At 51.4% G+C, this 16,347-nt stretch overlaps 2 protein-coding genes across 12 annotated transcripts in view; one reads left to right on the plus strand and one right to left on the minus strand.

Annotated features, from left to right (window-relative positions):
• Positions 1-3,697, plus strand: part of BAZ2A (bromodomain adjacent to zinc finger domain 2A) — a 34,344-nt gene extending 30,647 nt beyond the window's left edge. For 4 of the 5 annotated variants that reach the window (XM_065934873.1, XM_065934877.1, XM_065934874.1 and 1 more), the window contains 3 exons: positions 369-595; positions 710-853; positions 942-3,697. In XM_065934873.1, coding sequence (XP_065790945.1) covers positions 369-595; positions 710-853; positions 942-1,107 — 537 coding nt within the window. In that variant the 3' untranslated portion in view covers positions 1,108-3,697. The remainder of the gene's footprint in view (positions 1-368; positions 596-709; positions 854-941) is intronic. The other variant, XM_065934878.1, reaches the window with a different exon arrangement.
• A 54-nt stretch (positions 3,698-3,751) lies between these two features.
• The window catches only part of RBMS2 (RNA binding motif single stranded interacting protein 2), a 60,628-nt gene continuing 48,032 nt past the window's right edge, over positions 3,752-16,347 (minus strand). For 4 of the 7 annotated variants that reach the window (XM_065934880.1, XM_065934881.1, XM_065934882.1 and 1 more), the window contains 5 exons: positions 16,181-16,274; positions 10,870-10,947; positions 10,420-10,530; positions 9,759-9,839; positions 3,752-9,314 (listed from right to left, as the gene is read on the minus strand). In XM_065934880.1, coding sequence (XP_065790952.1) covers positions 9,237-9,314; positions 9,759-9,839; positions 10,420-10,530; positions 10,870-10,947; positions 16,181-16,274 — 442 coding nt within the window. In that variant the 3' untranslated portion in view covers positions 3,752-9,236. Of the gene's footprint in view, positions 9,315-9,758; positions 9,840-10,419; positions 10,531-10,869; positions 10,948-10,972; positions 11,647-16,180; positions 16,275-16,347 lie in introns of those variants that run through there. The other 3 variants (XR_010663083.1, XR_010663084.1, XM_065934883.1) reach the window with 3 other exon arrangements.

A 16,347-nucleotide genomic window follows, 5' to 3' on the forward strand; every position in this document is an offset into this window, starting at 1 on the left:
GAGGGTGAGTAATTCACTGACTTACGCATGAAAGTATTTTGAAACCTCAGTCACACTCAGACAGGTGGTGCTGTGCTAGGTCACTCGGCCCTGTCCGACTCTTCTGCAGCCCTGTGAGCTGTAGCCCGCCAGGCTCCTCTGTCCATGGGATTCTCCAGGCAAGAATACTGGAGCGGGTTGCCGTGACCTCCTCCAGGGCATCCTCCTGACTCAGAGGTCAAACCCACGTCTCCTGCATTGGCAGACGGGTTATTTACCACCCGTGCCACTTGGGAGGCCCCCAGACAAGTAGGGGCTGTGACAAAGTAGAGAGCAAGCAGAGTACGCATCTCTCGCTGCGGCTGACCTCACCTTTGTCTCATCCTCAGCAGGTGGAAGGAGAACTGACTCAGAAATCTGGTTTTCCAAAACGAGGCCAGAAGCGGAAAAGCAGTTATGTGCTGAACTTCCCAGAGGGTGACAGCCGCCGGCGCCGGCTGCTGCCAAGGGGCCGAGAGAGCCCGGCAGCGCCCCGGTGCTCAGAGGAAGGGCTGTCCCCCTCGAAGCGGCGGCGCGTCTCCATGCGGAACCATCACAGTGATCTCACGTTCTGCGAGTGAGTTGAGTGAATTCTGGGGACAACCAGCTCTACGTTTTCCAGAGTAGAGGGCTAGGATGGGTGTGTGATTTGCTTCCTGACAGTGTATCTTCACTGTCTGTTTCACAATAGGATTATCTTGATGGAGATGGAGTCCCATGATGCAGCTTGGCCTTTCCTAGAGCCTGTGAACCCACGATTGGTGAGTGGGTACCGGCGCATCATCAAAAACCCCATGGATTTTTCCACCATGCGGGAGCGACTGCTGCGGGGAGGGTAAGCAGACGTCGTTGACGCTCCTGGCTCTTGTGTTACTGCCACTGCTGGTGCCCCAGCTGACAGCTCTGTCTCCGCCCCTGCCCAGGTACACCAGCTCAGAGGAGTTTGCCGCTGATGCGCTCCTAGTGTTTGACAACTGCCAGACTTTCAATGAGGACGATTCTGAAGTGGGCAAGGCTGGACACATAATGCGCCGCTTCTTTGAGAGCCGCTGGGAGGAGTTTTATCAGGGAAAACAGGCCAATCTGTGAGGCGTGGGAGGTGGGGAGTCACCTTGTGGCATTGCCCCCTGCCCTCCACACGAACCCTGCCGTTCTCACCTGCTGATGCTGCCCTGGGCCCAGACTCGGAGGGAGAACCCTGATTCTTGACCTCGCCCCTGGCAGCGCCCTATGTCTTCTCATCCTTACACCCTCTCTCCCTCTCCTCCTCTTGTTCCTCAAGTGAGAGGGGCAGAGATGAGGTCCTTCTGGACTGAAAGCCAAAAAAGAAAGAAAAAATAATTTTTCCTTTCTGTTTTATTTCCTAATTAAATAGGAGGAGGAAAGAAGCCCCTACTTCCTCCTCCCAGCTTCCTCCCCTTCCCTGTACGTGCCCCAGCATCCTGGGGCTGTTTAACAATAGCAATAGTTCTAGTGAATGTGTGAAACCGAGAAACACTCTGTACTGTGTGTGGACCCGCAGTGACGGCCAGTAAAGTGGACTTAACTCCCAAGCGTGTCGAGCCGGACACCGGGCCCTGAACATGCTGCTTCCATGCTCAGTCCCCCTGCTTCTCTCTCTCTCAGCCCCCTCTCCCCTTCAGATCTGTCTCTCATCCAGTAATGTAAAACTATTGTGTACGGGTTCCTCCATCCTTTTCTCTTCCCCCAAATCTTTTTTCCCTTCAAAGGAAAAAGTTCAGAGGTCCCTGTCTTTCTCTCTGTCCTCATCTTCCTGCCAATAGCTAGCCCCTCGATAATGTTGGATACTCCTCAAATGCTGAGTTTCTAGCCTTTTCTGAAACTCAGTAAACTGGGGAGAGGGCCGGGAGGCACCCTGGACCCTGGGCCTTCCAGCCTCCTTCCCCACTTCTTACCCAAACCTCCCTCTTGGGAACTCCTCAGGGACAACTACTGCTGAGTTCGGGCACACCCCAAGATGCAGGCCAGGTAGCAATCGACTGGCCTCAGAGAGAGAGAGAGAGAGAGGTGTGTGGGTGTGTGTGTGAGAGAGAGGATGTGATTGTGCCCCTGTTTTGGGTGGCATCCATTCAGTTTTTTCCCAAGTATCTGTTTCCCATTGTTTCAAACCATTGAAACACCTTTCTCATTGTTTCAAACGATCACGTTGTCTTTGGGAAACCACAGGAACAGTTTTTCTGGGTCAAAGCTGTGTCTCTTCCCTCTCTCCCAGTCGTTTCTGTTCCAGCCTCTTCAAACTGTGCAATCTTCTAGCAGGAACACCTCTCCTTTCAGCAGCGCTGAGTCCTAAGCTTTTGCAGGGAGAGGGGTAGAACTGGATCTCTTCTAATCCCATGCGCTTCTGTGGGTTTAGCTGTGCTTTCCTTCCCGTAGCTACTTTATATCCTGGGACCCCGTTCCCAGCAGCAGAGACCCCAGAGCACGAGTGAGTGGGGAGGAGGCGCTCTGGGCCCACCCCTGCCCCGCGTGCGAGAGGAAAGCTGCTAACTCCCAGCTGCAGCCATGGGCCCCGGCCCCCTGCCTTCCTGCCCAGCAGAGCCCCTCCCATCAGAGATTACGGGTACTTGCACTGGGGAGGTGGCTGCTGGCTGGCCCCAGCAGAGAGCTGAGGCGTCCCAGAGCTGTTCCATTGGTGGGAGGGGGTGCCGGGCGAGGGGGCGCATTCCTGTCCTTGGAGCAGCACTGAACAGCCACTGAAGGGGTGGGGGCGGCGCGCGTCCCGGGGCAACCCCTTTCTTTCTTTATGCCCCTACTCCCCCACAGCCTATCTCTAAAGTCGCCTTTTCTGTCAGATAAACCTCAGAACTTTTAATTTTATTTGAGATTTTTTTTTTTTTGCTTTTAAATAAGAGGTGGATTGAAGAATATTTGAATTGACTTTATATTATGCATAAATATTTATATTTTATCTAAATAACTGCTCTGTAACGAACTGTGTTAGTCAGGCATTTGGAACTGTTATAGTTGGGGGCTCTTCTTTTTCCTCACGGCAGTTTTCCCCAGTATAAAATGTTGTAGATTAATTTTACCGTTGGAGGTTAGGTGGACGGGGGAGTGAAGTTTCAGTTGTTCCTGCTCTGCCTTCCTCTCCCAGCTCCATCTCTTTCCCTAGGGACCAGGCGCTCTGAAGGTGGGGTGGAGTCCTAGCCTCAGTTTGGAGTGGGGGTTGATGGGGGTGGGATGGGGCTGATCAAAGGGGCCATTTCTCACTTTCCTTCCTCATCTTCCCTGCCCCAGAGCTAGGTGGGTTTTCTCTCCTTGACAAGAGTGAGTGACAGGGAAGGCAAGTGTTAAAAGTGAATAAAACCCACCCCGCCCCTTTGTTTCCCTGCCCCCATCAGTCTGGTAACAGGAAGAAACCACACCATCAACACCAACAAATCTCCACGTTCCTTTTACAACAAAAGGGACTTGACTTTTTATATAACCAAATGTGGTGTTTTAGTGACTTTTTGATAATGTACAGTTTTTTGTGAATTTAAATTTATTTCTTTCTATATTTTTAGGACCAATCTCATTTTTAATAAGGTAAAAAAAGGAAAAAAAAGTCTAGAGATTAAAAAAAAACTCCTGTTTTTGCCATGTGATGTTCCACAAGTGCAGCTGTAGAAAAGTGCTTGTCAGTTGAATAAAAACCACATTTGATAGAGACTCAAAAGGCTCTGTGTATTTATCTTCCTTCAACACAGGTTCTTGTAATTGCCTAAAGGGGAAAACCGGGTGGTGTCAGGGTGAGTATATGCCTGGTTTGATGGAGAAGACAGCTCTCCAGTGCAGACAGGAGAGCAGTGTGCCCTACGTGTCAGCATTTCTCGCAACCTCCAGGCTTGGCCCTTCCTTTTCCAGGCGGCGTCCAGGGCAGAATTCCTGTTCACGTGAAGGAGCAGGTGCTTCTGGCTGAGGTGGTATCAGGGCTCCCGGGCGCCGAGTCCCTGCGTGGGAGGCGTGGCCCTGGCTTTCCCAGGCTGCTGCCTGTGCTCCCGGTAACAGGAAGTGTGGGCCCGTCGCCACCTTCCCCGGCTTCCCGCCCATGGATCAGGCACCGCGAGGTAGGCTTTTGTGTTTATTTCACAAGTTGAAACAAGACAAAGTTCTCCCAAATTATAGGGAAGAAACAGAATACCAAGGGTCAGGAGACTGAGAACGGGCGCACTGGGACAAACATGGCAGGAGTATAAAATCAGAGACCTCTGGATAAAGAAAAAGTACAAGCATGTGTTTTGAGGATAACTTATTTCCTGTGCAAGGTGGTAACTGCGTGCAGGAGTGCACTCGCCGCCCCCGGAACTGTATGTGTTGGGGATGCAGACACCAGTAAACGCTGTGACAACTTTTTACAAGCTGGGAAAGCTTCTCACACTGAAGGCTGGGAGTTTCGTTTTGGTGACCCTCTAACTGGAATAGAAGAAGGAATATCTCTGTTTTCAGCCCCGCAAAAACCTCAGATGGCCACTTTGGTGCCTGCTTACCTTCTCAGCTAGTGGCAGCCACTGGCAAGCCTAATCAAGTGATAAACTCCGCCCCAGTGCTGGCGTTCCCGGGGGCGGCCCCAGGCACTGACAGCCTACCACAGCAAGATCTAACTGAAGATTTCACACTATTCTAGGGTGATAAATGAGGTAAAAGTCTCAAAGAAGACATTCCAGAAATAGAAATAACGAGGAATTTTTGCATTTGATCGTGAGCCCTTTCTAGCCCCCACCTTCCTAACCCTCGTGAAGGGAAGGACAGGGAAGGAAGGAGACACGTGTAAACCACGGGCCCGCGCCCGTGCCGAGCCGTGGAACCGTGAGGTAGGTCTGTAACGAGCAGAGGAGGTTGTGGGCCACAGCTGGGTTCATCTGAAATGCAAGGGGCCAGGCCGCGGAGCAGCCGCAGTGGTCAGGGCTGAGACGGCACCTACCTCTCTGATTACTAGTCTCGTGGGGAGCACCTCCGGGGGGTGCCGCAGAACTCAACAAAGAGGAGGAGGGCGAGAGAGCTCACGGGCCTGGCTCAGCTGTTGAAGGAAGACCCTCCTACGAAAGGAAAGGGTAAAGGCTGGGTGAAGGCGGGGTCTGCTCATGCCTGGACGGAGTCAAAAGCAGGAAGCACAGAAATCACAGTTGGTTTAGCAGGGAATCAGGAAGGGTTGATGTGGCAAGGCACAGGTCAGACCTAGCCCTTACAGCCTGGCTGTCATACCACCACCCTCTTCCTTGAAGTTGGTCTAGCAAAGCCTGGGGACAAGTTTAGACCTGATGACTGACCCGCCAAGGTCAAGACCAAGGAGGCCGAGACAACCTGCCAGTCAGCGCAACGCCGCTGCTCCCCCAGAAGGTGGTGCCCGTGCACAAGAGAACAGCTTTGGGTTTTTTTTAAGTTTACAGTCCATTCCAGCAAGCCCTCTCACTTCACCTTTGTGGAGCAAAATAACCACCCACAAACAGGCGCCCCAAACGGCAGACACTGAAGCAGCAGGGGATACGCAATGCAGGCTCCCAGGGGCTAAATGAGCGCACTGGTCGGTAAGTCAGGAAGAGAAGGATGGAACTGGGCTGAGGTGGCCCGATCCAGGGAGGGTCAGTAGAGCAGCAAAGTCTAGTCCTCACACTAGGTTAGGGTGCACGTTATGTCCCCCTACTGCCCCGTGATTCCTGACAAGGGGTATTCACTTACTCTTCAGAGCCACTAGGCTTCCTAGTCTGGGCAGCTCTTCCAATCCTTTGTTAAAAATGCTCTACATTTCCCCTCACCTCGACCCACACCCTCCTCCAAAAAGCCTCAGGTCTGAGTATCCAGAGTGAGAGGCGCAGTAATGATACTGGCATGAGGTGGGACAGGCGGGCACTAAGCCTAGTAAAGGACTAGATCACCTGAGAAAGTGACTCTAGTATGTTCTATCTGACTGAAAAGAGAGAAATGCAAAGTAGTAAAATATTTTAAGAATGTCATGAGCACCGTGATGAGCAGGGGTGAGATGTGAAGTACAGGCAGAGTATGACCTGGGCTGCATGAAGACAGGATTCAGAAAACACCAGCATCGTTTAAAGGGCCCAGCCCAAGGCTATGAGCCTGAAGACCCCCGACAGTTCCTCAGCAGCACCCCTGCCCCCAGTGGGCCATTTTGAGAGAGAGAGAAACTGGCCCTCATTCCTTCTCTCCTTTTTCCAATCACCCACCCATGTTATGAACTGTAAGAAATGAACTAACAATTAGGGGGAAAGTATCATGAGTGTAACCCAAAAGGGTCCAAACGAAATTCCACGATACCATTAACTACTACAAAAATAACTTCAGGCTCTCACTCCATCACTTCCCTCGCCCAAACCTGCCCAAACCAGAAACATTCATTAATAAAATCCATTAAGCAGGTTCACATGAGGAAAACGCACAAAAGATAACTTCACAATTTTAAAGCAAAACAATGCAAAGTAAAAGCCATTTACACATTTAAATACAGAGAAAGCAGAACCAAGAGTTCTGAGAGGCAGAGAAGGGGCAGCATTAATGTCAGCAACAGCTTCTAACAGGAAAGGCCCTCATTTCTCTAAGTGAAGCCGCTCAGTCGTGTCCAACTCTGTAACCCCATGGACTGCAGCCTACCAGGCTCCTCCATCCACGGAATTTCCTAGGCAAGGGTACTGGAATGGGTTGGCATTTCCTTCAAGGGATCTTCCCGACCGGGGGATCGAACCTGGGTCTCCCACGTTGCAGGCAGATGCTTTAACCTCTGAGCCACCAGGGAATCATTTCACTAAACCTCCTGGCAAAGCAAGGTTCCCGCAAACTACTATTAATTAAATGAACAGAAGTCTAGACTTTTCTTTCTTCAAGGCCCCTGACGAGATCTATGTTGTACTTTCCTGACTAAGGACTAGAGACTCGGGAACAAGAGCTGCCTGCCCAGGCAAACCCTCCCAGAAGGTTACTGGACTTGGGGCTGTTTGACATCAGATAAACCCTTCCCGAGGTGGGACGTACCCGTGAGAAAACTGTGGCCGTTCTGTCTTGGTATTTCCCACGTCCCCCACCATCCCTACCTACCGTCTGCCACCTCCACCCCGCACCCTCGAGATGCACCAGGGGACACTCCCAACCCTGCGACGGCTGAAGGGAAGGCAAAGCTGGGCCCGCGCTCTGCACCACTGACATCACAGCTTCTCGCCTCCTCCATCCCGTCATCCGGCTGTCTGTCTGTCCGGGCGAAACGCGCCCGGCCTGCAAGTGAAGGGGGGCGGCCCTCTCCTTTCCGCGCAGAAGGGAGCGACCGGGAAGAGGAGGTACAGGACCTACTTCCCAGGCGGCGGCAAAGGCTCCCTCCGCCCCGTCTGCAGGCGCGGTCAGGCCTTGCAGGAGATGGGGCTGGAGAGTAAAACAGAGCCTGGCTGTGAAGGGCTCCTGACCTTGCGCCTACGGAGACGGATGTATTGCTCTTTTCTCTCCTCGCTCCCTGCTGCCCTTCCACAAGGAAAACTATGTTGACACCTGATTCCCCGGGAAAGGGGCCCAAGTGCTCTGGACCGTTACAAAGAACTCCGTCCGTTCCCACGCCGCCTCGTCCCCTCCGGTGTGCGCGTGGCCCGTGGCCCGAGCTGTTCGGGGGCAGCCCTCGCTGCATACAGAGGGGCCAAAGGTCAGCGCCTGCGGAAAATTCAAGAACCTCACTTCTCTGTCTCAACTAGTCGCCTGGGGTCCAAAGGCACTGTGTCCAGGGCTGGGAGTTGACCAAGCCCTCTGGTACACAGGCGGGCTCGACACCGCCTTCACCGAGGTCTCCTAGCCGGGCACGACCGACACCGAGTCAGCGGATTCTCTGGGGGAAGCCAGCTCTCCCCTGGGCGCTGCGGGATGGGCGGCAGCACCCCGAGTCTGCGGCCAGCGGACGGCGGCACACAGCCTCACGCCCGACACGACCGTGGGAACGGCCTCCAGGGACGGCCAGACGGCCTCCAGGGACAGAGCACCTCTCCGAGAGTCACTGGTCTGAGGGCGAAGCAGCTGATGGTCCCCGGGGGGGAAGGAGCCTAGGTGGATTCAGCAAGGTCACAGAAGCGAGGGCTCCGAGCATGGCATCGACATGGGCCCTGAGGCCCAGGGAGGAAAGATCTTCAGGGAAACGCAGAAAAGCAGGTGCTCCTGAAGCGCTGTAGCTGGGGAAGACGCCTTCTCAGAGGGGGTGGTGCCGGCCTCAGCAGTGGGAAGAATCAGAGTCAGTAGGTCTGTTCCTCTGGAACTCGCCAGGGAAAACCTAGTCTTCATCCCAATGTGGGTCACAGATGGCTTCCAAAGGCCGAGAACTGTCTCCTCGGGCAGCCGGGGTCCAGGCTCTGCTTCCGGGAGGGCAGAGGCAGGAAAAGCCGCTTCCACCGCCTCGTTAGGGTTCCACCTGTTCCTAGCCTCGCCCCCCCAAATTCCACAGGAAGTCTCATCCAAAAAAGAAATTCACAAAATTAAAAGCTGTAAAGAGGCTAAAGCAAGCAGGTTCTGCTGTATGGAAAAGAGAAAAAGAACAATCTGGATGAGAAAAAGAAGGCATAAAATGTACGTGAAGTAGAGATGGGATGCGTGATCTAAGAGCTTTATAAAAGAAAACATTGAAAGTCTGCATTCTTTCACACACCTCCCCACAAAAAAGGTCCATTGCTAAACTCAGAAAGAAGGGCCCACGCCGGACCCCATCAATGTGCTAGCACCACGTCTTTTTTTTTAAGAAATAAAATTTTTTATATAAAAAAAAAACCTTCCCAAATAAGTCCAACACATCAAAAACGGTTTTTCACAAAGATGAGAAGTCCCAGGCACCACGTCTTTGGCGTAGGATGAGAGTATATTGCAGTTAAAAGCAAAACGGTAAACTTTCTTCACAAAGGAAAAAAGCTTCCTGACGTCCTCGGCTGCAGCGCACGCGACAGCGGCCGGCGCGCCCCAGACCCCGGCGGCGGACGGGCCGCGAGGGCGGGGCGCGGGGGGTTCTCTCCCGGGCCCAGGCCTGTGCGAGCCGACCGCCGTGTCGGGGCTCCGCTGGCCCCCGGGCCGTATTCCCGGCCAGCCCTCTGCAGTCCGGAGCATCAGCATCTCCCAGAGTTCTTCTATATTCCACAAAGGCGGGGAGGGAGACCCTAAAAGAGGCGTAAGCCAGGGAGGGCGGGAGGGGCGGTGACAGCGTTGGAACCGGCCCACCTCGGCGGCTCGCGGCCCTGCGCCTCTTAGCGCCGTCACTTGCTGAACGGGAAGGGGTAGACGCCGTGCTCGGGCGCGTCCACCGGCGCCGGGTTCTGCTGGCTGCCGCTCTCCTGCACCAGGGCGAGGCGTGAGTCACCGCGCGACCCCTCCCCGCACCAAGCCGAGCGCCCGCCCCGACCTACCCCTGCCGCACACCTGCCCGAGTGCACGCGCACACGCGCACACACATGCGCACACGCGCGCACACACATGCGCATGCACGCGCGCACACGCGCGCACTCACAGCGCCTCGTCCCCAACGTCCGCGCAGCCGGTCCTCATCCCAGGGCGCACGGTCGACGCACGCCAGCGCCCTGGGATGAACTGCTGCCCGGCTAAACGGGAGGAAGGGCCTCGGCCGCAGGCACTGGCTAAGACTCTCCTCCTGCATCCTTCACACCAGCTATTTACGAACACAGAGTCAGCGACACTGCCAGAGGAAGGCTGGGACCAGCGGGAAACCTGCCTCTGCTCACCTTCCAGTCTTCAACCCCAGGAGACAATGAAGTCCTTACCTCCACCGAAACGCTGGAAGCGGGCAGCGGCGCGTACTGGGAGATGTAAGTCCCCTGCAGAGCTGCAGCGGCCGGCACGTACTGGAACGAGACGCATCGACAGGCTCGGGGCGGTGGCCTTGGCTACCCTTAAAACACCTGTGTCCCCTCTCCAGAGAGTCTAACCCAGCTGCTCTTTAAAAGCACGCGATGACTCTGCAGTCCGCCGGCTGAGACAGACGTCTGCCTACATGGCGCCTCTTCCTCCTCCTCCCCGTCCTCTGCCTTTTCTCAGCGCACGGCCCTCTCTGCTTTAAGCACTCCTCCACAAACCAAAATGCACCCGAGTTTCGAGAAACCTAACGGGCTTCGCCCATTCTTCCTATTACTGTCTGATAAGGCTTTCAGGAAATGTGTGTGAACCCCCCTAGATAATATGTAGACAGAAGCACTGATCCTTTAGTTACATGAGTAGGAATCAGTTAAAACAAATGCGTTTCAGAGTAGAAGGCTGCATTCCTTGCTCACAGACTGACCCTTTTTCAGTTCATCTCCTTTTCGGAGTGTGTCCTCGATGGCAGTGAAGTGATTCCCATCCTTATCCAAGAGTATTTAAACCTAAGAGCCTCACACAGGCGCTCCTTGTGTGGCAGGAGCTTGTAAGAGGAATATCCCGCCTTACCGAGCCCGTGCTGCTGAGAGAGAGGTGGCCCAGCTGCTGGGTGAGAGGTCCCACCATGGAGGCAGGCTGCAGAGAAATGGGATGGTCCACTCCTGGCGTCAGAACTGAACCCTAGAAGCAGCAACAAAGGGCAGAGTGAGTCGGCAGCATCCTGTGAGGCTGCAGGAAGCAGCGGTTCACGGCGACCAGAACCACCGATGACAGACATTTACAAATCCCGGAGAACGACAGGCAAGCGACCGCCCGGCCCTGCAGCAGGAGCACGCGCTCTGCCCACCGGCCTGGAGGCATCCTGGTCTAAGAACAGCAAGCTCACAGAATTTCAGGTCAGACACCTGGTTACCCCGGAGACCGAGCCAGGACTCACTGCCACACCTCCGCTCATCAAACCCCACTGCTCTCTGTTACATCAAACGGCCGCTTTGGCTTTTGCCCCCTTCTGACACTCACGGAGGGCGGCATGAGGCATGAGGGGTGCTGCATCCAAGGCGGGCTGGGCGCTTGCAGAGGCGATGTCTGAGCCACTCTCTGACGCAAGCAAAAACAGACAGGCAGAATGTTAACTTCCTGGAGACTGCTATTTCACCCAGTGATCTGAGAATTTTCAGCAAAACACAGCTGAGTGTGGAGCGTGGGGCTTCCCTGGGGGCCCAGATGGTAAAGAATCTGCCTGCAACGCCGGAGACCCGGGTTCGATCCCGGGCTGCGAGAAACCCCCTGGAGAAAGGAACGGCAACCCTCTCCAGCGTTCCTGCGGAGAGAAGTCTGTGGACAGAGGAGCCCGGCAGGCTACAGCCCAGGGGCCGCAAAGAGTCAGACAGGACTGAGCGACTGATTTCAATCTCAGTGCCCCCTTAGAAAACAGAAACATTTAAGGATATTTTAAAAACATTAACCACTCTTACAGTTCAGGTAACCCAATTTTAAAATGGGCTAAGAATCGGAGTAGGTATTTCTCTGAGAAGATACACGAACGGCACAGTCAAAGGCTCGACCTCATCGGTCACGGCCCCACCGCGCTTGGTCACTCAGCTGCGTCCACTCTTTGCGACCCCAGGGACTGTGGCCCGCCAGGCTCCTCTGCCCCTGGGATTCTCCGGGCAAGAATACCAGAGCGGGTTGCCATTACCTCCTGCAAGGGATCTTCCTGACTCAGGAATCGAACCCGCATCTCCTGCATTGTAGGCAGATTCTTTACCGCTGATCCACCAGGGAAGCCCCTAGTCACTAGGGAGATATAAACCAAAGTCACAGTGAGATACGACTTCACACCCCCAGAGACGGCTACAATTTTAAAAGGACTGAAAAACAAATGTTCTGCACTGCAGGTGGGGATGTAAAATGGTTCAGTAACCTTGGAAAACAGTTTGGCAGTTCCTCAAAAAGTTAAACGTAGAGTTAATAGGTACTGAGCAATTTCACTCCTAGGTATATACCCTAGAGAAATGAAAACAGACGTCCACACAGAAATCATGCACAAAAGTTCATAGCAGTATCACCCAATAATACTATGAATATTATTATTCATAAGAGCCAAAAAGTAGAAACAACTCAAACGACCATCAACTGATAAACAGATAACAAAACGGGGCGTGTCGATACAGCGGAACATGATTCAGTCGTAAAAAGAATGAAGTGCTGACACACGCTACACGTGAACAAACTTCGAAAATACGCTCAGTGAAAGAGCCCAGACCCGAAAGACAGTTACTATACACTTCCACTTCCACAGTCCATCCAGAATAGGCAAACCTATAGATACAGAGAGTGTATCAGTGGCTGCCAGGGCGAAGGGAGAATGGGGAATGACTGCTAATGGGTACAGTTTCTTTCTGAGCTAGTGAAAATATTCTGGAATTAGATAATAGTGATGGCTGCATAATTCCATAAATATACACTACTGACTAGTATACTCTAAGAAAGCAAACTTTTACAGTCTGTAATTTATATCTCAATTTTAAAGAAAAAAAGCAATGAGAAGCTAGAAATGCATCTTGATAAACAAGTAGGTCTATTCCACAAATGTAGGGATTGTTCAAAATCAGAAACTCTACAAACATAAGTCAAAATTGAATGAAAAAGTCAGTGTAATAGTAGACGCTGAAAAGACATTTTATAAAATCCAACAGCCATTTACTTAAAAGAAAAATCATGAAGTAGGGAATTCCCTGGAGGTCCAGTGGTTATGACTCAGAGCTTTCCCTGCCATGACCTGGGTTCAATCCCCGGTTGGGGAACTAAGCTTCTGAGAGCCGAGAGTTACAACCAAAAAACAAATTTTAAAAAATATCACAAAGTAAAATAGAGACTGAAAAGAAACTACTCACATATATTAAAGGCTATTACCAAAAACTTAGCTGCAAGCATTAACCCACATTAAAAACAGTGCAATTATGGTGACCTATTAAGTAGCGGAGTCAAAGAGATACAACTGGGATACAAGTGGCATAAAATCGAAATGGAGAAGAGAACTATTATTTTGCATCAGTGATATAACTGCATACCTAGAAAACCTAAGAGATTTAAGTTAAAAAGTTACTAATAGTAATGAGAGGATTTGCCAAGTGAGCTGTATATAAAATAGATGAACATAAATCAATAAGCTCTCTTCGGTGTATCAATAAGCACCTAAAGATGATGATCAAATGTGTGCTGCTGCTGCTAAGTCGCTTCAGTCGTGTCCGACTCTGTGCGACCCCATAGACGGCAGCCCACCAGGCTCCCCCGTCCCTGGGATTCTCCAGGCAAGAACACTGGAGTGGGTTGCCATTTCCTTCTCCAATGCATGAAAGTGAAAAGTGAGAGTGAAGTCGCTCAGTCGTGTCTGACTCTTCACGACCCCATGGACTGCATCCCACCAGGCTCCTCCATCCATGGGATTTTCCAGGCAAGAACACTGGAGTGGGGTGCCATTGCCTTCTCTGGATAAAATGCACAGACCTACACAAACAAAATTAAAATCCTACTGAAGGACATAACAAAGATTTGAGACTATGAAAAGAAATACATCTCAGGTGAAAAGACTGTATGTTTTAAGTAGTCAATGCTCTTAAACATATAGGTATAATGTAATTTCATAAAGCCCTCCCTCACAGATTTTTAAAAATTAGATAAAATGATCATAAACTTACACAGAGTAACAGATGCCAAAAAAAGCAAAGTATGAAAAGGAGAGTGGAGGTTTAATCTTATCAAATGTTAGAACATACTATGAAAGCCACTGTAATCAAATTAACATATTGTTGAAATAGGAACAGATACAGTGATCACTGGAAAAGGATGAAGGATGCAGAAAACAATCCCAGTGTTTATTACATGACAAAGGGGGCATCTCTGTTCAGTGGGAAAAGGATGTGTTTAGTCGCTCAGCCACGCCTGACTTTTCAACCCCATGGACTGTAGCCCGCCAGGCTCCTCTGTCCATGGGGATTCTCCAGGCAAGAATACTGGAGTGGGTTGCCATGCCCTCCTCTAGGGGATCTTCCCGACCCAGGGATCAAACCCAGGTCTCTGGCATTCCAGGCAGATTTTTCACCGGCTGAGCCACCAGGGAAGCCCAGGAAAAGGATGGATTATTTAATAATTTGGTGCTACTGGTGAATTCACAACTGGTGAGTACTTTGAATGGAATACAATAGGACCCCTATCTTATGTCATATACAAACATAAATTCCTGGTAACTATACATTTAAAGGTAAAATAGTGAAATAAATCTTGGGGACCACACGAACAATATACAGACTGGGAAGACCTTTTGAATTAAGAAATTCGAAAGCTGTAAGTAAAAAAGGATAAATAAAAAGCAGACATATTTAACTATATACAAATGTTAAACTTTTGTATACAGCAAAAACTAGTGATTCCCAAAGTATGCTCTCTGGACCAGCAACAAGAGCAACACCTGGGAACCTGTTAGAAATACAAACTCCTGCCTCTCACCCGAGACTTGCTGAATCAGAAATTCTCAGCATGGTGCCCAGTACGTTTAATAAGCTCTCTGACCTAGGTTTAATGATATCAATGACTCGATGGACATGTGTGTGAGCAGGCTCTGGGAGTTGGTGATGGACAGGGAAGCCTGGCGTGCTGCAGTCCATGCGGTCGCAAAGAGTCGGACACGACTGAGCAACTGAACTGAACTGAATAAGCTCCCCAACTGATTCTGATGCACAGCTGAAGTTTGAGGACCACAAAGTCAGTGGGAAAAAAAAAATTTGGAAAAAAACTTGTAACAAAGATAACATTCAGATGATTAGCACTTATAATAGCTGGTGTTTTTTGTTTTGTTTTTTGGCCAGGTAGGCAGGATCTTAGTTCCCCGACCAGGGACTGAAACTGTGCCCTCTGCACTGGGAACGGAGAGTCTTAACCACAGGAACACCAGGGAAATTCCAATAATATTGACAGTTGTTGTTTTTTTTAAAGCACGTGATAAAGAACCATAGCTGAGCCTGCTCCCTCGCCCAGAAGCCAGCCAGGAGACAGTCTGACAAGCGTATGTGGGTAACTGAGAGCTAAACCCCTCCAGCCTGCAGGACTGGATGTCCCACGGGACGAGCACGCACTGTGGAGGTCTGATTTTGTTTTCCCCTTGGCGGCGCCAGGCCTTATTCGTGGCTTGCAGGAGCATGAGTGTGACCAGCGGGGCCTCGTTCCCACCCAGGGACAGAACCTTGGCCCCCGGCCCTGGAGGCACGAAGTCTCAGCCACTGGACCCACAGAGATGTCCCGGGAACACTGACATAAGATGATGGGAAAAGAGCTCATAAACAGGAAAATGGGCCAAGTGTATGAAGAGTAATTCGGAAAGAACAAATCAAAATATGATCAAAAAATGCTTAGACTCAGCTTCAGTCAGGGAAGTGCAAATTAAAGCAAGATCGTACTTTACACCTACCAAGATAGGAAAAGCTTTGCAAGAGCAATGCCCCCCCTGGCTGGAGGGAAACGGGTACTCTCATCTGTGGCCAGTGGAAATAGGAATTGGCACAGCCTTTGTGGAAAGAAATCTGTAGCATCTATAAAACCAAGAGTCTGTGTATCATTCCACCTTACAACCTCACCCCTTGGACTCGAGCCCCCAGAAACAAAAGCACTCATCTGTGAGGACGCAGGCGAAGGCACGTTCACCAGAGCATCGTTTGCACCAGAAAAACACTGAAATCCAAGAACGCCCTTCACGGGGGTCTAGTGAAAGAATTCTGGTTTTATGCAGCATGAACTATAATGTGACTATTAAAGGAGAAATAATTAGAACAGAGCTGCACAGAACCACCTGGACTGCTGGTTAAATCTCAGACTGGGAGGACTCATCCCCCAGAGTTCGTCTGGATCTAGGGTAGACTCCAAGAATTTGTTTCTACAAACCCCCAGATAGGGCTGATACTGCAGGTCCAGGGACCACGCCTGGAGAGTCACTGGAGTATATGCGGGAAAAGTGTAAAAAGGACATTTAATATGGCAAGTTTTTATAACATAAACAATGACTTCCAAAACCATGTATTTATATGCACATGAAAATGACCCAAAAGGGGAAACTAGCAGGAAACTAACATGGGTTTGCGGTGGGAATGTGGGCAGGGGGTAAAGGGCGCTTCCACACCAGCCTGCACGCGTGGGAGGTGATCACGCGCGACACTTCTATATGAAACTGTCTGCATATAATCTGTGCGAAGGAAACAACGGAAGAAACAGCGATTTGTGTCCAGCCTAAAACACGGCGGCAGGGCAAACCCCGAGCCCTCTTCCGGCACGAGCGTACCTGGAACGACGTCACAGGAGACGGAAGATACGGGGACAGTGCAGACTGAGCCAGCATCCTGCCGGGGGTGATGTTGTAAGGAGCGGGGTAAAACCTGCAGGAGGGGACCAGGTCAGCAGGGCAGACGGCAAGGCCGGGCCCCCGGCAGATACGGCCACGGACGTCCA

Source organism: Muntiacus reevesi, chromosome 4 (assembly GCF_963930625.1).
Source record: "Muntiacus reevesi chromosome 4, mMunRee1.1, whole genome shotgun sequence".
In the NCBI taxonomy this organism is placed as follows: Eukaryota; Metazoa; Chordata; class Mammalia; order Artiodactyla; family Cervidae; genus Muntiacus; species Muntiacus reevesi.